Source organism: Pelodiscus sinensis, chromosome 1 (assembly GCF_049634645.1).
Source record: "Pelodiscus sinensis isolate JC-2024 chromosome 1, ASM4963464v1, whole genome shotgun sequence".
NCBI classification, from domain to species: Eukaryota; Metazoa; Chordata; order Testudines; family Trionychidae; genus Pelodiscus; species Pelodiscus sinensis.
Genome location: NC_134711.1, coordinates 237,425,776 through 237,453,444, shown reverse-complemented (window position 1 = coordinate 237,453,444; position 27,669 = coordinate 237,425,776). Strand labels below are relative to the sequence as shown.

Here is a 27,669-nt window from a genome sequence, read left to right as displayed (position 1 = left end):
GCCATGACAACAGTATTGGTTCATGGATCTACATCAGCTTTATCAGACCCCTGATAATTTTATCCTGGACAAAAATCTCCTATGTCCTAATGTTATCAGGACAAGTCTCTGAATGCCAACCGTCAATCTCTCCACCTCACCGTGTGAATAATTTCTGGTTAAATATGTGTGAGAGATTATGGTCCTGAGAAGTTTGTCATCTTGGCAAGCAGCACCAAGGACTCACTAGGGCCACATTTTCTCAACCTTCAAGTGGGCCACGGGGCAGTGTTCCCTCTTATGGGAACACAGAATACATGTTGTTAGGTGGACCGAGGCATGCGTAGGTGTGCATCACCAATAGAAACACATGTGGCAAGCTGTGGGCACTTTGCTAATCAGCTGGGTGGCATTTGAATCTCTCCTGGATGGCTGCCCAAGTGTCCAGCTTACAGGAAACACTATTGTGAGGTCACAAAGGCCAAAACCCAGACTCCAAACCCCAGCACCCCCTGTGGAGCTGAAGTCAGGAACTGAGGTTGAAACCTTGATCCTTGAGGCTGTCCACAGGGTTGAAGTCCTGATCCCTGCCTCCCCCAATAGATTGAAGCTAGGAGCAGCTAGGATGAATCTCAGGGCCCAAGCTCTGGTGCCTCCTGGAAGCCCTAAGCACCTGAGCAGAGTTGGAGGGCATAAAGGGCATTGCCTCCCCAAAATGGTAGCAGGGCAGTCCCTGGAGCAACTTCTCCCCTTCTCCTTCTCTCCCCATCTCCAGCCTGGTCGGAGGTGGGAAGCTAGAGCCAAGGAGTGTGGGTCAGCTACTGCTCTAGTTGGCTCCATGGAGCAGGTAGCTGAAGTGTTCCCTCTGCTGGTGCTCAGGGGTAAAGCTGTTCCTGAGCTCCTAGTCCCCCTTGTCCCCACAGAAGCAGACGTAACATCCACCTTTGGATGGTGGAGAGTCCAGGAACCAGGACAGCAGAGGAGCCCTCCTGGCACACAACCTCTAGAACTCCTCTCCCTACATCCTGAACTGCCCCTTCCCTGCACCCTGAGTTATGCCACCTGGCTACACCCAACTTCTAGCTGCACCCTGAGCTACCCTTTGCTTGCACACAGCCCTTAGCTACCCCCACCCTCCACCTTATGCTGTTCTCAAGCTTTTGGAGCTGAGCCCCCAACTTTTGAGTTTATAAATGTTGGTCGTCCCCCCCAACTCAGGCTGGGTGGGCTCCTGAGGTGAGTTGGGGGTGGAGGTGTTACTCCCTCCCTGGACCACACCATGTGGAGTGGGTTTGATCCCTGCTTGGACCTCCCCTGTCCCCAAATAGAAGTCAAATTATACCTGTGCCCAAGGTCCCTGCCCCAGTACCCCCTCCCCCCAAAAAATGAAAGAGGTTTTTGATCGGGATAAGCAGCGAGGAGTCCTGTGGCACCTTATAGACTAACAGAAGTATTGGAGCATAAGCTTTCGTGGGCAAAAGCCCACTTCGTCAGATGCATGTCACATTTGATGCATGCATCAGACGAAGTGGGTCTTTGCCCACGAAAGCTTATGCTCCAACACTTCTGTTAGTCTATAAGGTGCCACAGGACTCCTCGCCGCTTTTGCAGATTCAGACTAACACGGCTACCCCTCTGGTATTTGATCTGGATGTAATCCCACCGTTATTTCATTCTCCATACAGAAATCGTACACATGCTGGACTGCATCTGAAATCATCCACCCTTTCAGTTAGTTTAGTAAGAATCCACTTCACTTCTCAGCAATACAGAATGACCTCTCTATCTTTTCTTTCTTTTTTGATTAAACCCTTAAGAAATCTGGAAACCTGTTTCTATCTTCCTGTGAGCATTTCAGTACCTTCATAGGATCTTCAGTCTAGTCCTAGCCAAATTAAAAGATTCTCCCTTTTAACCTCTGATTTTCCTACGGCTACCTATGATGATTGTTTTTGGTTGCAATCCTCTCTGCAATGAGATTTCCAAAACTTTCAGCATTGTCTTTCGTTTATCGTTAGCCATAAAGGCAGCATTTCTCCTAGGCTATACCCTAAATGTATACCAAAGTTGGTGTCAGCTTTTTCTGCCTTCAAATCCTACGCTTCCAAAGCTGATCAGAGTCTCTACCTCTTCAATGTTTGCAGAGCTTTGGCATTCTATCTGGATTGTACAGTCATTCAGATCTTCCCCTAGGCTCTTTGTGGCCAATTCTGAAAGAGGTATAAGTCACCCTGGAACAACTCTACAGAGCTCTTATTGGATTTGGGACTGCATTATGCTTTCCTATGACCTTACTAAAGTCTCCTCCTCCATCAACATTAGAATCCCGTTCTACGAGGGCTCAGGCTGTTTCATCAGCCTTCCTGAGCAATATTTCTAGACATATGCAAGGCAACAATGTGGTCATCTTTACATATTTTCTTCAGAAACAACACTATTTCTCAAGCTTCATGAAATAACGTCAACTTTGGTAAGTCAGTGTTGTGATCTTTGGATTATTTGGTGGGGAAAAAAAAAAGTCCCATCACTTGTAGGGGAAATTGCTGATGAGTCACCTACAGTGGAATGCTATGCATGCAATCACTCCAAGGACAAAAACAATGCTTATTTTACCTCTGTGGTAATTGTTATTCTTTGAGATATGCTGAGCACATATATTTTCCATAATCTCTCCCACTTTCCCCACTGCTTCGGATGTTGGACAGTGGTATGAAGGAACAGAGAGTGAGATGGCAATGGCCCTCAGATTGGTGTACAAGAAGAGTAGGGCCATGTGTGCAGCCAAAAATCTACAACTCAAGTACATTGGGAGCAAGTACAAATTTTTAGTGAAACATATGTGTACAGCATATCTCAAAGAATAACACCAGTCAATGTACAGATATATCCACCTTTCAGCAAGTCAAGAGGAAGGACACTTCTGTATAATTGAAGATGAATAAATATGTAACTTTTCATTTCTCAGGCTTTTTTTCTTGTTGTTGTTGCTGTTGTTTATCTATACAGGTAAAGATGTGTTTGAGGCATTTTATAAGAAAGATTTGGCCAAAAGATTGCTGGTTGGAAAAAGTGCTTCGGTAGATGCTGAGAAGTCGATGTTGTCAAAGCTTAAACATGGTGAGCAGCTGCAAACATTGAATTTTTTTACTTCCTTTGGTTTTTAAATATGAATCTTTATTTATGTTAAAGGGACTGGACCAGATTGTCAAATAAAAGATGAGCATGCTACAGCTCCCACTGTTCAGAATGGGTACTGCTGATTGCTCTGGGCTCAAGGAAATATGGAAATTTAATTTAGATGCCTAAATGGTAGTGGAGTTATTTTGGAAATCTGAATCTGTGACATTAAGCTGTAACTGTGGTATGCTTTTAGGACTTTTGAGAACAGGCTTACAGTTTTCTGATGTGTCCAGGAGCACATAGTTCTAGGGGTATTTGGAACAGGTGGAGTGTGGGGGTCTCACATTCAAGTGTTGTAACCAAGGCTAGTGGAATCCAATGTGGGGCTACAGGTGGGCGGCTAGAATCAGAACTACTGAATCAGCTGTCTTAGCACACACTCAGGGTGTGATAGGCTAGATGTGAGTGTCCCAGGTTGGGAGCTACAACAACAACAGCATTGGGAGCTCTCAGGCTTGTAGGGTGAGGAGTGACACAACCCCTTCTGTGGTCTGGGTTTGCAGTTGAAGTAGTAGTAATGCAGGATTTACACACAGCTTGCTATTTTAACTGAGGTTTACACTTCAAACTGTGGTAAAATGGTTTGAAGTGATTCTCAAGTGAAAAAGCTGCAAACAATTAAAGGTTAATTTTATTTTTTTCCTGTTTACTTTGAGTAAGGGAAATAGAACAATTGAAAGTGTAAAGATGAGTAAGAAGCAGAACGAGCAGGAGTAAATTTATCTAGATTTGCATCTCAAGGCCCGTCATGCTGGCTCAACATTAAGCTTAAACCTTTATTATTTGTTTTATGTTTATTGCAATCATGGAAACTTTAATTTGTGTGGCAGAATGTGGTGCTGCTTTCACCAGCAAATTGGAGGGAATGTTCAAGGATATGGAACTTTCAAAAGATGTCATGATTCAATTTAAGCAGGTAAATTTAACTTCACTTATGCGTAGTATATTTATACTAGTTAGATGAGGTCACATAATTGTATTGAATTAAACCACAACAAAACAGATTTTCCACAGATTGTTTATAGTGTAGTGTATCTGCTGGGATGTTATCTAGCCCTAGTTTCATTTGATTTTGTTTTGTCTCTTAATAATAAAGTCTGAATGCAATGTTGTCTCTAAATGTATTATTGGATCCATCTCTAAAATTAATAAGATGCCATTTTTTCATGTGAGAATTATTGCCAGGCTCTTACTAGTTCAGTATGAACGACCTACATTTAGTGATGAACGTTCTTATGCCATTCAGAGTGGATTGTCGTTATGTTCTCTGGATGCTCAGCCCAGGCACTATCTAGACTGCATTTCTTTCAAAATGTACCAATATCTATCTATCTTAATATCCTATAATTATTTTTGTATGGATTCTTTTCATTTCTTTTGACTTTGAAGTCCTTTAGAACAGATCTAATAGACCTAATTGATAGTCATCTTGTCCATTTTGTTCCCAACATTCACTATGTTCTGAACTGCGTAGGTATGTAGTGTACTTTGCATGACTGCAAAACAGTAAGAAGAAAAGCATTTTCTATCTGAGGACATTGCCTCAAGAAAACTTCCTATTGGTGTACATAATTTCCAATTGCAATCAGTATTTTAAGAAACTTAAGACTGTCTATGTTTACTGTAGGAATAACTTGGTTTTGATCAGATTTTTATATTGCATAGTGCTTCAAGACATTTTCAATGAGAAATGCTTCATAAATTCAACTTTTGGTTTATAGTCAGCTCTATGAGTGTTTTAATGACTTGCCAGAATTAATTCAGTATGTCAAAATTAATTTACAGTTAAAAAAGATTAATACTATAGATAGTAATTAACAGATGCCATATACTTTTCCAAGTTTATTTTTAATTTATTGTGTTAGCAGGATTTTTAACGGGTTTGGGTTTTTTAATTTAATTTTATTTCAGTATATGCAGAACCAAAGTGATCCAGGTAATATAGACCTGACGGTAAATATACTTACTATGGGATATTGGCCAACCTATACACCCATGGAAGTCCACTTACCTCCAGAGGTGAGTCTTTGAACAAGAATTTCTGTCGATTGTGGTGGAGGGATGGAATTCTCAATATTAATGTTGCCTAACACATTAAATTAGAACTGTTTCAATTACTTATAACTAGATATTCATGAGGGAATTCTGCGCTAAAAAATTTCGGCAGACAATATTTTAAAATTCTGCAAATCTTGTCAGTAAATAAATGCGGAGGCTCCAGCATGGCAGTGGAAAGCACAGGTCACTGACTGCAGAGAGGTGAGATCACCCTGCAGCCCTTCCCCCCACCACCACAGGACACAGACTCAGTGGGGAGGATGCACCTGACTGACACAACACAAGGGCCAGGCCTATACCCAAAAAACCCTGAGGCCCTGCCCCTCCATGTCAAGCATGCAAGATGTAGGCAGGCAGGTTCAGCCCAGCAGGATCCAGGTGTGGAAGGGCTTTGTGTGGGATGACAAAGTTGTTTGTGGCCCAGTCTGGGTGCAGACTGCTTGCTGGGGGGTAGGAGGGTGGACTCTAGATAAACAGGAGCTCATTGGAGATGGGTTCTAGATGCAGAGGAATGGAACTCTCCAGTAGGGTCCATGTGAAAGTGGTTGTAGGTTAGCGGGGGATTGGGATGTGGAGGGCTCTGCAGAAGGGGAGTGTAGGTGCTGACTGGGTGAGGGGCTAGTTATGATGGTGCAGGTGGGGTGGGGATTGTGGAGTAGGGATATATCCCTCTTGGTTAGAGTGTAATGTTAAATCTTGAGTCCAGTGAGAGTGACTCTTTTTGTACATCAGTCTGACCTCTGATGTTGCTGGCACACATTAAAAGGTATGTCGTTCAAATAGAATGAACGAGGTATTTTTTAGTATGCACACAGGGCTATTCCTAGAATTTATGGGACTCTATGTGCACTTCCTATATGGCCCCCCCCATGTGACTTGTTCCTGTCCCCAGTCCAGGGCTCCCCCCGGGCTGGCCCACAACATTTTGGCACCTGAGGCAGGGAGCTCAAATGATGCCCCCATGCCCCCTTGCTTGGGCCAAAATTTTGAAAGGTCTTAATTCTGTCTTTTTCCTGTTCTACTCCTCTCATGGTACTGCTCTGCTACCTACATATGCCCAGCAGCAGACACAATTTTCTACACTCTGGGTTCTAGTGGCGCCTCCCCCCCCACCTCCAATCTGGCCCCTGAGGTGGCTGCCTCAGTTGGTCTCATGGTAGGGCCAGCCCTGGCCCTCCCCCTTACTCCTCCCCTCGCCATAGGACACTACGTGGGAGAGTGCAGCAAGGAGAGGGTCAAATGCCTCACCTGCCTGCTGCAGAGGCTGTCATTCAGCTTTTGGGCTTCTTGGGAATTGGAGCATTCCAGCCTCCAGTGCCTGGAAGCCCAGCTCAGGAACAGCAGCGGACAAGGGGTTGAGGGATTGGGGGGAAAGGGCAGCTGCCTTGGGGCATGGCAGTTTGAAAGGGTCCTGGACTTCTGGCTGATGTCACTGTTGCAATAGCAATCAGAGTCCTGGGCTCTTTAAGTCACTCCTGGAGCCCTGGGCAGCATGAGCACAGTGCTGAAGGAATGGCTGGGGAAGAGCCTTCTGCAGCCCTGCCTTTTTTGGGTCTCAGAGCCGGTCCCTCCACACTTTGCCCAAGGGCTCTGCAGTTCCGTCTGTAGCCCTGGACTCAGGTGGCAATCAGGTAACCATCCCCCCCCCTGCCCCTTTCAGTACATTTCACCATAATTTGGGGCACCACAGACCCAGCGAGAATGGCTCAGCTCCTGCACATGGACATGAGGGAGCCGATCCACTCTTACCTGCTGTCCCAGTGGTGCCCCAAATTTTCATGTGCCCTATGCAGCTGCATATTCTGCATATGCATAGGGAAGGGCTTGTTTGCACCTTTACTTCTGCACTCTGTTGACAGCAGTTCTGCCTTCAGAGCCGGGCAGCTAGAGAGGGACAGCTGCTGGCTAGCAGCCCCGCTTTGAAGGAAGCATCACCACCAACATCAGCACAGAAGTAAAGATGGCATGGTATGGTATTGCCACCCTTATTTATGCACTGCTGCTGGAGAGGCACTGCCTTCAGAGCTGGGCAACCAGGCAACAACTGCTAATCTCTGGCCATCCAGCTCTGAAGACAGCACAAGAAGGAAGGGAGACGATATGGTAACCCTGCCCCCGCTAAAGTAACAGTGTACTCCCCCTGCAACTTCCTCTAGGGCCAGAAATGCTGGCTTCTCCTTTGAAATCTGTATGGGTATGTTTACAGCGCTATTTCAAATTAACTTAATTCGAAATAGTTAATTTGAATTAAGCTAATTTGAAATAACGCATCTATACACAAAAACTGTTTCGAAATAGCATTTTGCTATTTCGAAATACCACGTCCACACTGAGTGGACCCTGAACCGAAGTTAAGGATGGCCGGAACCAGTGCCGGCAGGGCATCAGGTTAGGACTTAGTGTGGGGGGCTGCTGCCTGAGACTAACTGAGCTCTGTGCTTAAAGGAACCCTACCCCCACCTTGGACAGACAGTTCTCAGGGTTCCCCGCTTGCTTATCTACCTTGATGACGGACAGCAAAGCAGTCCTGTCTTGGAGTGCCCTGAGTGCCTGAACTCGGGACACCACAGCACTCAGCCACATGGAGCTAGAGTTGCCCCTGGGCACGCCGGTGCTTCCTGTGGGGTCATTGCCATCAGCCCAGCTGCACTTGCTGCAGGCTGCCACCCAGGGGGGTCCATCGGGAGGGCTGTCAGGATCCAGGAGCCCCTGAGGGAGAGTGTCCACCCCAAGGAGCCCTCAGAGCCTCCCCAATCCTCCCCACCGGGGGCTCGTGCCCCATTCCTCCCTCAAAACCTTCCACTTATCCCTCCCTAGCCCCCCTTCCTGATGTCAAATAAAAGACATGTATGTTCAAAAATAGAAACTGGGGAGGGGAATGAATCTCTGGGGAGACTGGGAAAAGGATGTGGGAGGGGAAAGACAGAGGGTGGGAGAAGGAAGGGGGAAACCTGGGAGGAGGGAGCTGGAAGGGTGAAGCAAGGGGAAGAAGGGGTAGGAGAAGCTCAGGGTTGGGGGTCTCGCCGGACCAACTTGACTTTCAGGCTAACCTGCTCCTGGGTTCTCATGTGGCCTTTGGTAGCTGGGCTGGCAGCTATCCTGCCATAGACAGTCGCTTTCCTCCGTATAGTGCGGAGATCATGGACGTTGGGGGCATCCCCCCCCCAAAACCTGAATAAGGTCCATGATCTCCACCCTGGACCAGGAAGGTGTCTGCCTTCTCCAGCCCCTGCCAGGATCCTGGGAGCTGGCAAATTGCTCCTGGGGGGCGGTGGAGGGCTGGCTGCCATTGGCTTGCTGGCTCATGTTTTGGGGCCACTGGTCAGGGGCCCCAGTGGCCACTGCTGGCTCTGGGTTGGCAGGCTTGAAGCTGGCACAGGCACTGTGGCCAGGGTCTACTCCTTTAATGGCTCCTGGGCTGGGGGAGAGGAGAGTAAGTTTTCCTGGTTGTGCCCAGAGTAGTCACCAGGGCTCCCCGGGAAGGGCTGGAGGCCCCCTATTTTGAATTAAGTGTCTACACAGCACTTAATTCGAAAGAGCTATTTTGAATTTGGCATTACTCCTCATAGAATGAGGTTTACCAAATTCGAATTATGGGTTAGCATGTATAGATGCTATTAAAGTTAATTCGAAATAACGGCTGTTATTTCTAATTAACTTTGCAGTGTAGACATACTATGGTATAGGGCAGAACTACTCACCATGTGGGCCGCATGAGGCCCATTTGTTTGCAGCCTGCAGTGCAGTTTGGGATTTTGTGGGGCTCATCAGGCAGCCCATGGGTTGGAGCCAAAACAAAAAAGTAGTCAATAGAATGGTCTTCTATTGATATGTGTTTTAGTAGTTAAATTCCTGGACTGTCATTGCTCATTAAAAGTGCTGTTATAGGGAGGAAGTCGGGTAAATATTGCATTTTATTAGTATCCGCAGAACTGACTTACATGGGGCCTGTGTGTTGTGTAGTCTTGCCTTAAGCTTTATATTCATGCCTGTCAATGTGAAAGAAGCTATTTGCATATATATATTGCACATATATGCAACCACACTTAAGTTGCGACCGTCAGCAGGTGCTGAGAGTATCATTGTGGTCCCCAGAGCTTCCAAAGTTGAGTAGCCCTGATATAGGGTAAAAGCGGACAAAAGACCAGATTTCATGGGGGAAGCTTTCAAAGTCTGTGACGTGTTTTTTCATGTCTGTGAATTTGGTAGTACCCTATTCATGACCCATGTAAGGGAATTTCATTTTAAATTACATCTTTTCTTGTGTCTCTGTTTAAAAGGAAACTAAGAAATTACAGTAATTTCTCATTTAACACGGTAGATATGTTTCAGAGAATGATCGTGCTAAGTGAAAACGTGTTATGCGGGGTCAATTTTCCCATTGAAAATAATGGAAAAGGTGGGGGTTGCGTTTCAAGAGCATGCGTGCTTGCGGCTCCAGTCTGCATTTGTTAGCAGCTGGGACTGGGACATATGGTTGGGGGAGAAAGGGAACTGGGTTATAGCAGGGAGGGGAGGCGTTTGGCTCTAGGAAAGAGAAGGGAAGGACAGGGGAGGGGGCTTGCAGCTGGTGGCTGGGTTTCCTCAGCTGGTCGGTCACCAGCAGCTGCGTGGGGCTTCGTCTGCCTCCTTACAGAGTGGCGGAGATTTGCCGCTCGCCGCGCAGTTCCCCGGTGACCCCCTGTGGCCAGATGCAAGGCATCTGGCCAGAGGGAGTCACCGGGGAACTGAACGGTGAGCGGACAACCTCTGCAGCTTTGTAAGGAGACAGACGAAGCCCTGTGAAGCTGCCGCTGACCGGCGAGCTTGGAAAACCAAGCCGCCAGCTGCAAGAGGGGGGCAGAGAAGAGGGAGCGAGGCATCCAGCCAGAGGGGGTCGCCGGGGAATGGTGCAGCGAGCGGAGAACCTCCAGAGGCAGGGTAAGCCCCGCGCAGCTGCCAGTGACCGGCCAGCTGGGGAAACCAAGCCGCCAGCTGCAAGCGGGGGGCAGAGGAGAAGGGAGCGAAGCATCCAGCCAGAGGGGGTCGCCGGGGAACAGCACGGTGAGTGGCGAACCTCTGCCACTTTGCAGGGAAAGCCTCATGCAGCTGCCGGCCACCAGCCGGCCCTAGGGGACATCCTGTTATTGCAGGGATGGGTCGTGTTGTTCGAAAAATGTTGCCCCAAAAAAATAGTGCTATCGCGAAAATGTGTTAAGCGGGCACGTGTTAAGCGAAGATTTACTGTACAGGCGTCTGTCACTCCTCACCCTCCCCTGATTTTTCACACTGGTTATCTAGTCACCTGGGCCCAGTGTCTAAGTCCATAGGACCCTTCTGCTTTCAAAAAAACACCCTTTATTTACATTAAATTATACTGTAAAGAGATAACTTCAGTTACCAGATATTGCAAAGCCTATTTTAATAGTAATTAAATTAATTGAGTGGTTCTGTCAAATATACACATTTTTCTTAACCCCACCCTTACCTCGCTGAAAAGGCAGGCTGAGTGTTGAGATCCAACAATGGTTGTAGCTGTGACCCTGGATTTACAGGCAGAAGAAGCTTTTGCCCTTTTAGTCCCCTAGGTTCAGGCAGACAGTTGATGGAGTCCTTAAACTCAGTGGACTGCTGCTAATGGTGGGGTTGAATAGGATAGTGAGAAATGGGACATAAAATGCTGGAAGCAGCCTTGGCTGCAGTTAGGAGGGCAAACCAATCGCAGGAGTCACAAAGAGTTATTTTTCAGGCATCTGGTTTGTGGATTTTGCCAACATGCTCTGGTTTCAAGTGATCACCATATTTGGAATTGAGAAAGAATTTTCCCTCAGGTCAGATTGGCAGAATCCTGGGGCAGTTTTAGTACTGCTCTGCAGAATGGGACATGGGTGATTTGCAAATAATGTGGACTCTGTGTAAACTTCGACATCTATAAATCATGATTTGAGGACTTGAGTAATTCATCCAGAGCTTATGAGTCTATTAGAGGAAGGAGTAAATGATGTTCTGTGGCCTGCAGTGTGTGAGTAGTCAGATTAGATCCAGGGTTCTCAGACTTCATTGCAGTTGTGACCCCCTTCTGACAACAAAAATTACTACATGGCCCCAGAAGTGGGGGCCTGAGCCTGTGCGAACCCCATTGCCAAAGCTTAAGCCTCATCACCATTAGCAGGGTGGAAGAAAAAAGCTGAAGCCCAAGGGCACCAGACCCCAGTAGAGGGCCTATAACATGAGCCCCACTGCCCAGGTCTGAAGCTCATGGGGCTTCAGCTTCAGGTAGTAAGGCTCAGGCTTTAGCCCCAGACCCCAGCAAGTCTAAGACAGTCCTGGCAAGCCCCCCTAAAATAGGGTTATGACCTACTTTTGGATCACAACCCACCGATTGAGAACCGTTGAAGTATGATCACTATGGGTGCATCTATACAGCAGGGCTAAACTCAAAATAAGCTACACAAATTGAGCTACGTCAGTTGTGTAGCATATTTTGAAATAGCTTATTTCGAGTTTTGGTGCTGTCTATGCAGCACTTATTTGGAAATAGAGCACTCTTCCTCCAACTTCTCTTACTCATAAAATGAGGATTACAGGTGTCAGAGTAAAAAGTCCTCCAGCTTGACATTTTCGATATTATGTTGAAATAACTGCTGGCTGTGGAGATACGGACTATATTATTTTGAAATAATGTTGCTATGTAGACAGCCTACGAGCCCTCCTGGTCTTAAAATCTATGGGGACTTGGGAACAGAATTCAGTATGGGAGTGGGGCTTTTAAAAACCTTCTCTCCTCTCTTCCTCCTCCAATTTCATCATATGTGGGGAACAGATGATGGTAGGTCCAGGATGAAAACACCACTTTGGTATATATTCTTTTTTTTCAATGGGAAGTTGGGTTTATCTTATCTAATATTTATTTCATTTCAGGGAAATTATATGAATGATGAGCAGCAACTTTTGGCATCAGTTTTTGCTCTGTTTAGTCTGGCACAAATGAGGGAAGATTTGGCCCCTGAACTTTACTTTTGTGTAAACTTCCATTTAAAATATTAAGATGAGCCTAACACACTACTTCTGTGAATATCATCTGTGAGAATATGTTTGGTCAAGATATGCTAACTTTTTTTCCTCTTCTTTTTTTTTTTTTCTTTCAGATGGTTAAGCTTCAAGAGGTATTTAAGACCTTTTATCTTGGAAAACACAGTGGTCGAAAGCTTCAGTGGCAGACCACTTTAGGGCATGCTGTCTTGAAAGCAGAATTTAAGGAAGTATGTTTGTTTATTTAATGCTTAACTATCTGCTTTAAATAAAATAACTTATTTGGCACCTCTTGCCTTTTTAGCATTACATTACTTAATAAAACTTTTTGCAGAGAAGACTAGAATCTAACAAAATTCTATATTCACTATTTAGAAAAGTGTTACAGATTTTATAACCATTATATAAATACATTTATATAGAATGTGGTATTTTAATTAAGCACATGAAAACTCCTGAATGAAACATCTTTTAGCAATGACTTAGCAATAAGAAGACTCATTTGTTAGTGAAGAGAAACCTGTAAAAGGAAAGAAACTTTAAAAAAAAAAAAAAAAGGAAAATTTTAATAGTATTTTGAAGGAACTAGTGATTGACTATTAATCTTAGCTATTATAAAGCTATGCTGAAAAGGATCAGTGGTACAGGAAACCCTTGCCTATCATTAGGGCTCGCCAAGTGGCGGCAAGCTGCACTCATCAGCTGCGCGGTTCGACATGCTGCGCATGCGCAGACTGCGCTGCGCGGCTGTGCCGGCTTGTGATCTACTCACCATGGACGAGTAGATTACATTACGTGTCGAGCCCTGCCTATCACAAATACTGGGAGCCACAGCTTCACAACTTCCAAACTCACCACAGGGTCCAGGTGCCACAAGACACTCACCATGGCTCTTGGCAGCTGCGGGGAATTCACCACAGGGGCCATGTTCAGTTCCCCATGGCTCCTAGCCCCTGCTGCACCTCCCTCCAAGCCTGGACAGGAGACCCATGAATACATGGAACTGCAAATAGTGATTTTTGTAAACACAAGAGTCTCCTGTATAATGTAATGAATGTAGTTAAATTTACATGCTTGTTAAAGTATTAAATAACTGAAATGTTTCTTAATATAGCTTTTGTTCTGTCTCATAGCTTAATCAGTGTAACAACGTCATTGTACTGGAGCACAGACAAAAATCATTTTACTCTGATGTTGACAATGACTAGTTATAAATACAAAATTTTACAGCCGTGAGATTATGTAAAGTTACAATGACCGAGAACTTTGTAATTCACAACCAATTTAAAATCTTGTTTGTGCATGGGGATCTGGAATTATTAATCTCCTTCCCATTGCCTAATTTTACATACAAGACACTTCTGTTAATGTGGTTGCTGCAGAACTGCATGAATTAAAAAGAATGTGTTGGTGTTCTGTCAAGTTTTGTATGACTGATACCTTTCATGTTAGTTTTCTTATCTTTATGAAACAACACATTAGGTGACATTCTGGGCCATATAAATCCGTGAGGCTATGTCTACACTGCCCCCTCTTGCGCAAAAAACATGCAAATGAGGCGAAGTGTGGAATATCGCCATGCCTCATTTGCATAATTAATGAGGCTCTGTTTTTGTGCAACAGGCTTTTCCACAAGAGCCATTCTTCCTGAAAAAAAGAGGAAGAACAGCTCTTGCGCAAAAGCCTCGTCCGCAAAACCAGAGCCTAATTAATTATGCAAACGAGGCATGGCGATATTCCACGCTTTGCCTCATTTGCATGTTTTTTGCGCAAGAGAAGGCAGTGTAGACATAGCCTGAGAGTTTTGCAATTGACTTCAGTGGAGACAGGGTTTTACCCATTGTGTGTACCTAGAAGAAAATGCTATTAGGTGACTAACCGGTAACCTCCTTGGTTCATTACACTACCAATGTAATGTCCAGGGTTGTTTGGGTTTTTGGATGGTTGGTTTTGGGAGGAGGGGATTTGGCAATTGTCTTTCTACTGTTATATTTCCTTGGCACTATATGTAGTATACATAATCAAACAATAGAATCTTTTAAAATATGCATTTTTTTTCATCTAGAACAGGTGGGCAATAAAAAAAAAAGGGGGGGGGCCACAAGAGTTAGTTCCTGGTAGGCCACCACTGCTATATTTCCTGTGCCTCTGCAAGTATCGAGTGATCACAGCTCTTGTTGGCCGCGGACTGTGATACCACTTCCTGCCGCTCCCATTGGCCATGAATGGCAATCCGTGGCCAACCAGAGCTGCGATCGCCCAATACCTGTAGAAGTGCAGGTAAATAAAGAGGTGGGGGCCTGCCAGGGACTAACCCTTTAGACTGGATCTGACCTGCAGACTGAAATTTGCTTACCCCGATCTAGAAGCTATTTGTTAAATAATCTATAGATTATACAACCTGTCATCAGAGTTCTTTTTTGAAGTTTGGAACTGTATAGGATACTGTTGATACTCTAATGATTTCTGGAGTTGAGTATAACATTTATAGTTACTTATGGGTTTGTTTTTTTTTGTTCCCTTTGTAGGGAAAGAAGGAGTTTCATGTGTCACTCTTCCAGACATTAGTGCTGCTTATGTTTAATGAAGGAGATGAATTTATTTTTGAAGAAATTAAAATGGCCACTGGTGTAGGTATGAAAAATTGCTTCATGCATTCATAATTTTATTTTATTTAAATAGCTTCTAAATATGAGTTGGGATGTAAAAGCTTGATGGTAAGTACAGCACAATTTTGCTAATTTCAATAACTTGCAATGACTATTTGGACACCTTTGTGAATCAGAGAGTAAGGAAATAGGGGAAAAAAGTACTACTTCTACTTTATAGATAACAGTGGTATTTTGTAAATGTATTAGTAAATTATCTGTTGTATATTTTGTAAAAATGATACATTCTCAGTAACAAGACTTCAGTACAGCTTTTTCAGTTCTTTGAGAAGTAGAGAGAGACTGCATTTTTTTCTGTGCAGTTTATTAAGGTTCTATTGTAGTTTCAAGAATCCGTCTTTTAAAATGACCATTTTAGAACAGTTGGATTTGTTTTTATTGGGGGGTTGAATTAATATAGTCCTTGTGTGATTGTCCATGTGTATTCCACTTCTCATGTGCATGAATCCCATAGGCACAAGATCATTTTTTTAAAAATCAGCTAGCCTGTTGAGACCGAAAAAAGATAAATATATCAAGTATTTATTTTGCACAAAATGGACATACAAAGAAAGGGAATCCTGTCAAAAACATGCTCTTTGAGAGAAATGCAAGAGCATTATCTAAGCCTGAGGAGAAGACAACAACCAAACTAGATCAGTCTCTGTGAGTGGTCCAGTAAGCCCTGGGTCTACCTTGAACTCCGGGACTCACTTTTTGATTAGAGTCAGTGGGACCAGGAATGGAGAACCTTTTTTGGGTTCCAGGTCACTGACCTGCAGAAAAATCAGTCAGGGGCCTCACACAAGCAAGAAGAAAAAAACAAACAAGCCCTCATTGACGTGGCCTCTGACTGAGAAAGAGAAAGACACTCATCCCATTCCCCTCACACAGCAGAGCCCAGGAGGGCCCAGGCTTGTAGCTTTTGTGTGCTCAGCCCTGCGGTGGGGCAGCAGGGGGCTGAAGTGCCAGCACAGGCTCCCCAATGCTGGGGTAGGGGGGAGACCTCTGAGTCTTGGGGGCCAGATCCAGGCAAGCTGGGGGCCACATCCAGACCCCGGGCCTTAGGTTCCCCACCCCTGTTCTAAACCATATTCAGTTCAATCTTCTGATGAGACATTGAAGACATTCACTCAACAGCTCTGAGTAGGTCCAAACCAGGGGCAATTCAAGGCTCATTTTAAATCCTGCTGATATCTCTGCACCATTTTGTCACCAGATGACTTCAGCAGTGCTTTTGAAGCCTGTTCCTGCCTCTACCAGTACTGATGCCGTGACAGTGTCAGAGCAGAAGGCTATAAAAAAGTAGAGGAGGGGAGACGTATAAGCCAATTTTGGCAAAAGATACCCTTGGGCCTTTTAGAACTTCTGAAAGAAGTTCTCTGCCTATTGAGAAGATATGCTCCCTCTCCTCTACAACTAAGCAAAGTGGAGAGATGTCACCACATACTTGCCACATTCTTCTCTCTGAGCCAAGCTATTCCAGCTGGGACTCCCAAGGACATCTGCCCATTGTTTAAGCAGTAATGGAACCAGAGACTTTCTAAATGGATCTCTAATTGTATCAGACTATGTTACCAAAACTACAATTTGCAAGCTCCCTCTGGACTTCACACATACTCCACTAGAGCTATGTACATATCCATAGCTTTTCCCAAACATGTATCCATCATTGATATTTGTAAAACAGCTACCTGGGCATCACCCAATACTTTCACCATATTTTATGCCTTGAAACAACAGTCAGCTGCAGTTGCTCGATTTCAGCTATGCGTGTTCTCCACCATACAAACATAAACTCTGAAACCCCTCCTCTCCACCAAGAATCACTGCTCTTCCATCATCTTAAGTGGAGCACCCGCAGGGACAGTCTTCAAAGAAGAGGTTATTCACCTTGAGCAGTAACTGAGGTTCTTCGAGATGGTTGACCCTCCTCTGTTTCGGAGAGGGTAGAGAAGGAAGTGGGTGACAGTTGGCTGCGCATTCAGGGTAGACACTCAGGCTATGTCTACACTACAGGGGTTTGGTGCAAAAATGGCAGTTTTTGTGCAAAATTGCTGTTTTTGCGGAGCGTCCGCACCTCAAGTGTGTTTTTGTGCAAATCAATTTACAGTAAATCAAAAGAACAGAGGGGGTTTTTGCAGTGTAGGTATTCCTCTTTCTACAGGGAATAACTCCTTTTTGCGCAAGAGTTCTTCCACAGAAAGGTGTGTGTGGACAGGCAACTGGGCTTTTGCGCAAAAAGAACCAATCGAAAAAAGCACAAGTGCTCTGGTGGCTATTCTATGAATAGCAATCAGAGCTTTCTTTCGAGAGAGCATCCATGCAGTCTGGATGCTCTCTTGTGCAAAAGCTCATTGCTTTTGTGATGTGCTTTTGTAGGATGGACTCACTCTTGCACAAGAAGTTTTTGTGGAAGACCTCTTCCGCAAAAAGCTTCTTGCACAAAAATCCCGAAGTGTAGATGTAGCCTCAGAGCAACATTAGACAACTGCTGCTGCATGTGTGTAGCCAATAGGGGCACTGCTACCAAAAGTCTCTGACTAGAAGCACATGGTGTGAAAAACATCCGAAGTGGAGCACCCACAAGAACAACCACGTTGAAGAACCTCATTTATTGCACATGGTGAGTAACCTTCTGCATCTGCACTACATTTTAACCCTAGGTCAAGAATTTTCTGACCTGTGCTCTAACCTAATGCCCTGGAGTCCATACTGTAGAGCACAAACCCAAATCAAAATAAACCTACGCCATAGTGCCTATCGCTCTCTACCCCGGTGTTGATATTATTGCCCTCTGTTGCCCACGCTGTTCCCTAGGGTGTTATTGATGGGACTTGGGTGCCCATAAGGAGAACACGAGTACATAAACAGACTGATTTGCTCCTTTGGTGGCTGTCTCAGTAGAACAACTTCAGTTTAAGAAGGCTTTATACTGAACTACCACATAATCTGACAATTGGGCTTTCCAGCTCTGAAATGAGTCATATTGGCAGGAAAATGCTCCTGTGCACTTGTTCTGAGGAGAAGTAGAACATCAGTTTTCATGGCTGTCAAACTATTAAAGTTAAACTTTTCCATTCTTAATTTTAAAGTGGGATGTTCAATGAAGGTGTATCTGTTTGTTCTGAAATTGGACATGAAATGAAGATATCAGAGGAAAACACACACGTATAACACAGCCTGGATGCAGAGTGATGACATTCCTGTCCAGGAATGGGGTGCAGTGTGATCCAGCCCTTGTGGATCCCTTAACCCTGCTCCTGCTGCATTCTGGGAGGCAGGGATAATGGATCCCCAGAGGCTATGGGGATGTTTTGGGGCTGTCTCCCACTCACAGTGCATACTGCCTGGCTGTCCCTGCACACAGTGTTCCAGGAAGGGCAGGAAGGATCTAGGAGCAAGGGCCAGAGATCAGAGCAGTGCTAAGTGGCTGCCTTCCAGGGAGAGGAAGCATCAGAGCTCTAGACTCATCACAGTCCACAGAGGAATGACCTGCAACATTCCAGCAGGCAGGAGATGGCTCCTGCCAACTTCATTGCCTGCTCTGGGCAAGATCCACAGAGCAGGAAAGGGGAGAACACGCTTAGCCAGATAGTAGCAACACTTCTGGTCATCATGCTCTCTGTTTGCAGCACTACTCCTCTGTTGTCAGGAAACTCTGAAATATGTATCTGGAGGACTTCTGGGACTTGAGTCAAGCTGGGGCCACAAACCCACAGAAAACCAGTAGGCCTCAGACTCTGCATCCCAGTTTAACACAGGCTCACACCTTTCAGACTGGCAGGATCCTGAAATCTTGGGTCTGAGCCCTAAGTTAGCACATTTGCAGTATGAACACACGGTGTGTTTAAGCTTTAGCCTGGGTGCAGATCAGGGCTTACACTGTGTATGTGTAGATAGCAATTTATCCAGGGGACAGCTGTGGCCCCAACAGACACTGCTATTCAAAAACAAACCAATTTTCTGCATCTGAAATACATGCATACCAGAAATGGAATTATATGTGGACGATACATCTTGAAGAACCACAGTTAATGGATAGTAACCATTCTTTATAGTGCTTAAAATAAAGCATATGGGTGCTTATTGTTTAATTATTGCATTCTAATATTTTATAATTGTCCATCTGCTCCTTTACCATACAAGAAGGAGTGAAAAAGATTTTCTTGATGATGATAGTGTTGCAGGATTGTTGAAAGCTAAACTATTCTCTAATTGGGCTAATTTTAGATCTAATAATGTTAGCATTTTACTCAACTTCTCTAATACACTTCAGCACTAGCTTGCAAAATCTTTGCTATTTCAGTTCATAGGTTCATACACAATGCTATTCTAACATGTTTTATTGTGGTTTTATATTGTGGGTAATGATATTCTAAAGACTAGGCAGAGAACAACAAAATGTACATTCATTTTTAAATTGGCAGGGCTTTAACAAAAGTCTTTACAAAGTTTAACACTGTATTTAGTGTATTAATGTTTGTTTTGCCTAACACCAAAGTCACTTGATTATGTGCTTTATATATTAAAATTCATTATTTCCTTTATTTGTTTCTACTTATTTCATATTGTATTGTTTTTTAGTGCATAAAAGTTTTCCTGGTAGCATAAACATCTTTCCACGTATTCTTTTAACATAATATTCAACTTAGAACATACTTATACCATCCCAGTACCCTAACCCAGTATCCACTGGTGAAGCACAGGGTAACACAGATGACTATTTTTCTTTATAATCTCAAAGTCTCCAACTACATTCTTGTCTGATCTTTTATCTTTTGGATTGTAAACTCCTTGAGTCTAGGACCACATCTTTGTTCATGACTTGCACAGTGTTGAAATATCAATAATCTTTACATGTAAGTAAGATCTATAGGATTGGGCCTTTAAAGTTGTGAATTACATTGCATAGTTAGGAATTAGTTAGAAGAAATTACTAGCAATGTACTTCAGAAAAGAACAAATATTTTAAATTGTATTTATAAATTAACAATTTAATATTTCACATGTCCGTGTTCTAGTCAGTTTTATTGTATTTTAACATGTTTACAGAGAACAGTGAATTACGAAGAACCTTGCAGTCTTTGGCCTGTGGGAAAGCACGAGTATTGATCAAAAATCCCAAAGGCAAGGAAGTAGATGATGGAGACAAATTCATTTTTAATGGTGACTTCAAGCATAAATTGTTTCGAATAAAGATCAACCAAATACAGATGAAAGAAACAGTACGTATTAAAATGATCTTGTTCTTTGCATCTATTTTGACTAAACTAACGCTGTGATAAATATATTTTATATATTTATCTTAATTAAAGAAATACTGTTGGTTTTTTATTGTAGTTTGATTTATCCAGCTAACTTTTTTAAAGCATTGTATTAATTTTATTGGTGTATGCTTGATTTGTATCTTTAGTTCTCTTTAACTGCATCAGAACATCCCAGAGCCCTAGTTTTAAATATGCATGCTTATGTCAGAGAAAAATGAGTAAATATTGTTTCATTTTATACATTACTTGTATATTTCACTAAAGCTTAAACAAGCATTCAGAGGAATCACCAATGAAAGATAGCTTTATGTTTGTTGCCTTGTCCTTTAGGTTGAAGAACAGGTTAGCACAACTGAAAGAGTATTTCAAGATAGACAGTATCAGATTGATGCTGCTATTGTACGAATAATGAAGATGAGAAAGATACTCTGTCATAACCTCCTTGTTTCTGAATTGTATAATCAGCTGAAATTTCCAGTAAAGGTAAACGGACATGTGAACTTAATTTCCTTTTCCATCCATTACTGTAATTATTTTAAAATACCTGATTTCATTAATTTTTCTGCTCTTCATGTCCCTTGTATAAGATGATAAAATAAGTATATAGCATTGATTTTAATTCAACCATTAAATCCTAAAATTGAAATATTCAAATATGTTTTGTATAACAGTGAGGAACAAAAAAGTCAGCAGGTTTTACCAGGAGTTTGTTTAAAAATGCATTTTTTAATTTGCTCTGTTATACAGTGTATCGTTCTGTTTTTGTTTTTTTAATAAAGATTACTGTCCTCACTTGACGATTATGAGATTGAAAATAATTTATTTTCATATTTCATTTATATTACTAATCTGATCTGTTCTTACAGCCTGGAGACTTGAAAAAAAGGATTGAATCTCTCATAGACAGAGACTATATGGAGAGAGACAAAGACAACCCCAATCAATACCACTATGTTGCATAATGGAGAGAACTGTTTTTTTTTTTCCCCCTCAAAAACACCAGAATAATGTATTCAGGACATTGACTACCTATGCTGTCTCCAGACTTTACCTCTAACATGTCTCAAGTTGGTGTATATTATTCAACCAGCTGCATGCCCTGGCGTGGATGAGATGCAAAGGAAAAGTTTCTTGGATGATCTTGTCAAGACTTCGTAGTGATTTTAAATGGCACATTTTTTTTCTTTTAGTTCTTCCACTTGTTCTTTTGAGTCCTTCGAGATTTGTTTATTCTACTTTGTTTAAAACTAACTTTTGAAGTTAGATGGGAAGGTAAAATAATTATTTGAAATATTTTTCTGTCACAGATGCAAGTCTGGCTATGTATGTATGTGTTTATGACTGAACATTCATAAAGACCCTTAATGCTGCATTCTTTAGCTATACAAATCACTTGGGTATCTTTTAAAACCCCTTTTAATTGATTAATGCTTATGTACAAACATTCAGTAAATATTTGAAATTGTACACCACAATATTGTTATCATCATGTTTGTTTAATTTTCTTTCAAAATAGCTGTAAACTTCAGTCTGGTTTGGATAAATCAGGTTTTGAAGTGAAATCTTTGAAGTGCCAAGAGGACAACTGTGTAAAAAAAATGTCTAGTGAGCTGTCTGATAATTTAGCTAAGGTATTCATTTGTGAATTTTTTTGCTCTTGGGCAATTGATTTGTATCACTGTTCATGTAAAACTTCAGTTAAATTTAGTTTTGCCTTTAGACACAAATATAGGATAACTACTGTACAGTGCACTCAACACAAGAAGAGAAGTTTTCAAAGGCTTTATACAGTCTTGATATTGTGAAAACATAGATTGTCTTGAGAGACTAAGGATTTTGTGAGTTCCCTGTTACATATTGTATATATGTAAGTTGATTTGAATTAAAGAATGAAGGACATGTAGATCTGTTAGATAATTGTAACTGTATAAGGAAAATACATTTTGTGGTAATATTTACAAGCCTCTCTTTTGTTTTACAGGATTTGCATAATGGTGTTTCATTCTGATTAAAAGCTACCAAAGGAGTTTTGATCATGGCCTAATGAGAATTTAACAGAGCAATATTTTCTTGAAAATAACTTACTAAATTTATGTAATGTAATTATTACACATAAATTATAAGTCCACAACCCCTTCTTAAGTATTCCTTGCTAAAAGCTGACATCTTGTGGGTTTCCATATTAAAGTCCTCATTCTGTCATCTGGTGTCATTACTTGTATTGCAGTCTTTGAATTATTTTATTCCATTTCTTCTGTGTTAGAAACCAAAAGCCATATCATATGTTTAGTACAATAAATGTATTTAAAAACTATTTAATATTGTAATTTAATGTAGACTTTTATTTTAACTTGCTTTAATATTTAACTCTTTAGTTAATTCAAATAAAACCTCATTGATATGCATTGAATGCTAATTTTTTTAGCCACCATGTGAATCTGACACTTTTTATCGCAATCTGTCATTAAGTACTAATTAGCAGACCTAATTTTTAACTAATTTTTTTATTGCCTATTCACATCACAACCAGCCAAAGTCAGCTTGCTAAAATATAGTGCTGGTTTTGGTCCTTTAAAATAAAAATATTTATGTAACAGGCAGAAGTTTAATCAGACTACAGGCTTGTGAATGTTGGACAGTAATCCAGTAACCTGTGCAATATGAACAATGCTCTCTACCTTACCTTTCCTGCTGTCCACCCAAAAGAGAGACTTCTAAATTTCTGACTAGTGTTGAATAAAAAACAAACAATAATTAACAAAAATTGAAGCTATTACTAAAAGATATTTTCATCCACAAGCAAAATGGTTCTGCCTGTGGAAAGAGGTAAACAACAGACTAGAATTCTGAGCCATGTAATTAAAAAAACAACATACCTAAAGACAGGTACTTGTTAACCAAATTACTCTCACTCATATGGCAATAAAAAGGATTTTTTTAAATCCTTTTCTATTAGAATTTTTCAGCCCAAACAAAGTGATATGCATTTTAAAACAAATATGTTGGCATCCAAGTCACTAGTGACTGACATCATCATACCATTTATATGAAATGAGCTGATCAGTTCCTTGGGCTTACGTCACAATGAAAACTTTTATTGCAGTGACAGAGACTAAAGGTTGCACAGTTTCTTCCACTATAATATAAATGGTTTATGGTAATAACTGTACAATAATATTGTAATGTCTGATTATGGTATTAGATATAAATGTCTAATATTAAGAGGCCAAACATTCTTTATTAATCTGTTGATATGACAGTGGAATATCATGTAAATTAAAACCAACCTATGATCTAAATTGCCCATAAATTAGAATAAAGAGTAATTTTGACTCAGTCCCCAAATCCTTTGAGGCTGATTCATATTCAGCCATTACTGAAAGTGTTCCTTAAATGCTTTTTTTTAAAAAGTGAATTTTGTCTCTGGTGGATCACAAAAAAAGAAGCGTGCCTTGAGGGCTGCAATGGCAATGATTACCATCGGAGTATTTTAGCTTTTTGCATTGAGGGCTAGGGATAAAGGCAAATCCCAACTCACAATGACTACTTAAATAACTTATGGATTTGGTCTCTGGGTTGTTTGTTTGGAGTGTGGGATCTCTTCGGGCTTTAGGTTTTTTGGAGGGTTGTGTTTTTTGTGGGGAGAGGAGGAAAAATATGTAACCAAATTTCTTCATGTACTAGGAAGAGGTTATGTTGAAGTATGCTGGCTTTATCTACCTAAAAGGTCCTAAGTAAGACAATAGAAAAGTAGTTCAGGACATAAGGTTTCTCTCCCAAGACTAACTTGGTGAGGGCATCTATGATGAGAAGAATGACCAAGTGATGCACCTCTCTGATGATAGGTCAGGCAATGGAACTGACACGCCTTAATTCTCTGCAGCATGAAACCCATATGCTCTCATGCCTGATGTGGTAGAACCACCCTACCACAACATATTGAGATACTGATTTATAATATAAGATACAACTAGAAATAGAGTTTTAGTGGTAAAATAAATAGTTCAAAAGCATGAGATAATATCTTTTAACCAAGCTGACCAGGAGAAAAAATCATATTACAGAGTGATTGAATGTCTTAAACTACATATCTTCTTTTCCACTACAGCATCTTTATGATGACATATTTCTGGTGAGTAAAAGGTATTGCCAAATAATTGACCATACACGCAGTTTGATATTAAGAATTTACATAACTACGCTCAGCCAAATGTATTGTCTAAAGACAACACCCAGTACAGTGCATGAAAAAGTTAATACATCTCTTCCCGGGAACTGAAGTCTAGCAATGAGTTCTGTTCATCTTACACAGAGAATGTACTTCCCAAAGCCACCTTAAACTAGCCATTCGTTTATAGCAAGGCTGTTTATAAGTACAAGAGAACTTAAACTTTAATAAGCCAGCTTTGTCTTCGGTGCCTCCTTGTACTTTCTCATTTTTCATTTGACTATTAAATTCCAAATGTTAAGGGGCATGGAAATACTCCCTAACACAATGTTCATACATCTTTCATTATTTCTTGTACTACATTGTAAGTTTGTTTCATAATGCTCATCCATCTAGCTTTTGACTTTTTTGTATTTGCTTAAGCCAAGTTCTGAGGTGTGTCTTCCAGGAGACCACAGGATATATGCCTAAGGACAAATGAACAAAAATAAGCATTGTACAACTTAACATGCTTACCAAGCACACACATAAGTATATGGTATTTATATACTATATAGATATTCATGTGATGTATTATGTAAACATAACCTAAATGCACTGGCTAACATCTTGCTTTTTTGTACTGTGTTAGCTAAAGAAGTCTTCAGAGAATATTCTAGATTTCTTGAAACACATGAATTTTAGAAAAATCTATAAATCCTAAATTATTATACTACTCATAGAACCATAGAGCTGGAAGAGACCTCAGAAGGTCATCAAGTCCAGCCCCCTGCTCTAGGCAGGACCAATCCCAACTAAATCAACCCGGCCAGAGCTTTGTCAAGCTGAGACTTAAACACCCCTAGGTAACCCCTTCCAGTGCTTCACCACCCTCCTACTGAAATAGTTTTTCCTAATATCCAACCTAGACCTCTCCCACCACAACCTGAGACCATTGCTCCTTGTTCTGCCATCTGTCACTACTGAGAACAACCTTTCTCCAGCCTCTTTGGAACCTCGCTTCAGGAAGTTGAAGGCTGCTATCAAATCCCCCCTCACTCTTCTCTTCTGCAGACTAAACAGACCCAACTCTCTCAGCCTCTCCTCATAGGTCATATGCTCCAGCCCCCTAATCATTTTGGTTGCCCTCTGCTGGACCCTCTCCAATGCGTTCACATCCTTTTTGTAGTGGGGGGCCCAGAACTGGACACAATACTCCAGATGTGGCCTCACCAGAGCCAAATAAAAGGGAATAATGACATCTCTGGATCTGCTGGCAATGCTCCTCTTAATGCAACCTAATATGCCATTAGCCTTCTTGACTACAAGGGCACACTGTTGACTTTCATCCGGCTTCTCATCTACTGTAACCCCCAGGTCCTCTTCTGCAGAACTACTACTTAGCTGGTTGGTCCCCAGCCTGTAACAATGCTTGGGAATCTTCCATCCCAAGTGCAGGACGCTGCACTTGTCCTTGTTGAACGTCATCAGATTTCTTGTGGCCCAATCCTCCAATTTGTCTAAGTCACTCTGGACCCTATCTTTTCCCTCAAGCGTATCTACCTCTCCCCCTAGCTTAGTGTCATCTGCAAACTTGCTGAGGGTGCAATCCATTCCCTCATCCAGGTCATTAATAAAGATATTGAACAAAACCGGTCCCAGAACCGAACCTTGGGGCACTCCACTAGAAACCAACCGCCATCCTGACATCGAGCCATTGATCACTACCCGCTGGGCCCGGCTTTCTAGCCATCTTTCTATTCATCTTACTGTCCATTTATCCAATCCACATTCCCTTAACTTGCTGGCAAGAATATTGTGGAAGACCATATCAAAAGCCTTGCTAAAGTCAAGGTATATCACATCCACTGACTTTCCCACGTCCACAGAGCCAGTTACCTCACCATAGAAGCTAATCAGATTGGTCAGGCATGACTTTCCCTTTGTGAATCCATGCTGACTATTCCTAATCACTTTCCTCTCTTCCAAGTGCCTCAAAATGGATTCCTTAAGGATCCCTTCCATGATTTTTCCAGGAACCGAGGTAAGACTCACTAGCCTATAGTTCCTTGGATCATCCTTCTTCCCTTTTTTGAAGATGGGCACTACATTTGCCTTTCTCCAATCACCTGGAATTTCTCCCAACTTCCATGACTTTTCAAAGATAATGGCCAAAGGCTCCTCAATGACATTTTGCCAACTCCCTCAGTACCCTCAGATGCATTAAGTCCGGACCCATGGATTTGTGTACGTTTAGCTTTTCTAAATAGTTCCTAAGCTGTTCTTTACCCACCAAGGGCTGTTCATCCTCATCCCATCTTGCGTCACTTAGCGCATTAGTCTGGTAGCCCACCTTATCCATGATTACAGAAGCAAAGAAAGCATTGAGTACTTCAGCTTTCCCCACGTCATCTGTCACTAGGTTACCTCCTTCATCCAGTAGGGGCCGCACACCCTCTCTGATCACCTTTTTCTTGTTAACATTCCTGTAGAAACCTTTCTTGTTATCCTTCACACCCTTAGCCAGTCGCAATTCCATTTGTGCTTTCCATTTGATAAATCCCAGGCATTCTCAAGGTATACATTTAAACCCCTCCCATGTCATTTGTCCAAGTTTCCACTCTTTGTAAGCTTCCTTTTTGTGCTTAAGTTCACCAAGGATTTCCCCTGTAAGCCAATCCGGTCTCCTACCATGTTTGCCTCTCTTGCTACTTTGCAACCTCTTTCCTGATTTTATTTTAAAGTTTGTAGAAGTGCAGTTAACTTATCCAAACAACCTCAACTATGTTCCTTTAACCTAGAGGTATGAAGCATATCTCTCCATTATAAGGTCATCTCTTCATTGTCTTGTGAAACTTATCATATAATGATTGTGTAGATTTGACCTTCCTTAGGGTTATCCTTTAACAATTTCTGATTAGGCAAAAGCAGACTGAGGCATTTCTCATAGTTCACAAAGATTTCCATGTGGGTAATAGCTTTTATTGCACAAACTTCTGTGGGTAAGAGAGCTTTTGAGCTTTCACAGAAGCTGGTCCAATAAAATGTGCCCCTCATGCAACTTGCATCCCTAAAGCTCTGGGACAAATATGGTTATAACAACATTACACACATAGATTCCCTGAGTGGTACAAAGTGTTAGTGTATCTCTATATCCAAATAGCTAGGTTGTGTGACAAATTATGCTAGGCTTTGGAAAGTTCAAAAGCTATGTCAATGGACTATTTTTTTTTAACGGGAACATGCCTGGCTTGCCTGGTTATAAGAGGTGTTTGAGCTGCAGGCTGTCCATTCCCATATCAGATGGACACTCTCTGTGTCTGCTGCTTGGGTGAGAAGCACTCCCCCGCTGTAAAAAAAACTCACTTCCAGGACA

The 27,669-nt window shown here is 42.1% G+C and overlaps 1 protein-coding gene across 2 annotated transcripts in view; it reads left to right on the top strand.

Annotated features, from left to right (window-relative positions):
- The window catches only part of CUL4A (cullin 4A), a 69,069-nt gene extending 46,518 nt beyond the window's left edge, over window positions 1–22,551 (top strand). The window contains exons 10-18 of one of the 2 annotated variants that reach the window (XR_012900369.1): window positions 2,986–3,096; window positions 3,990–4,075; window positions 5,071–5,178; window positions 12,345–12,458; window positions 14,757–14,862; window positions 19,932–20,104; window positions 20,477–20,629; window positions 21,013–21,418; window positions 22,128–22,551. Coding sequence is in view for 1 of the 2 variants with exons in the window: in XM_075918528.1 (XP_075774643.1) it covers window positions 2,986–3,096; window positions 3,990–4,075; window positions 5,071–5,178; window positions 12,345–12,458; window positions 14,757–14,862; window positions 19,932–20,104; window positions 20,477–20,629; window positions 21,013–21,108 (947 nt within the window). In the remaining variant the exon portion in view is untranslated. Of the gene's footprint in view, window positions 1–2,985; window positions 3,097–3,989; window positions 4,076–5,070; window positions 5,179–12,344; window positions 12,459–14,756; window positions 14,863–19,931; window positions 20,105–20,476; window positions 20,630–21,012 lie in introns of both variants that reach the window. The other variant, XM_075918528.1, reaches the window with a different exon arrangement.
- Window positions 22,552–27,669: the final 5,118 nt, after the last annotated feature.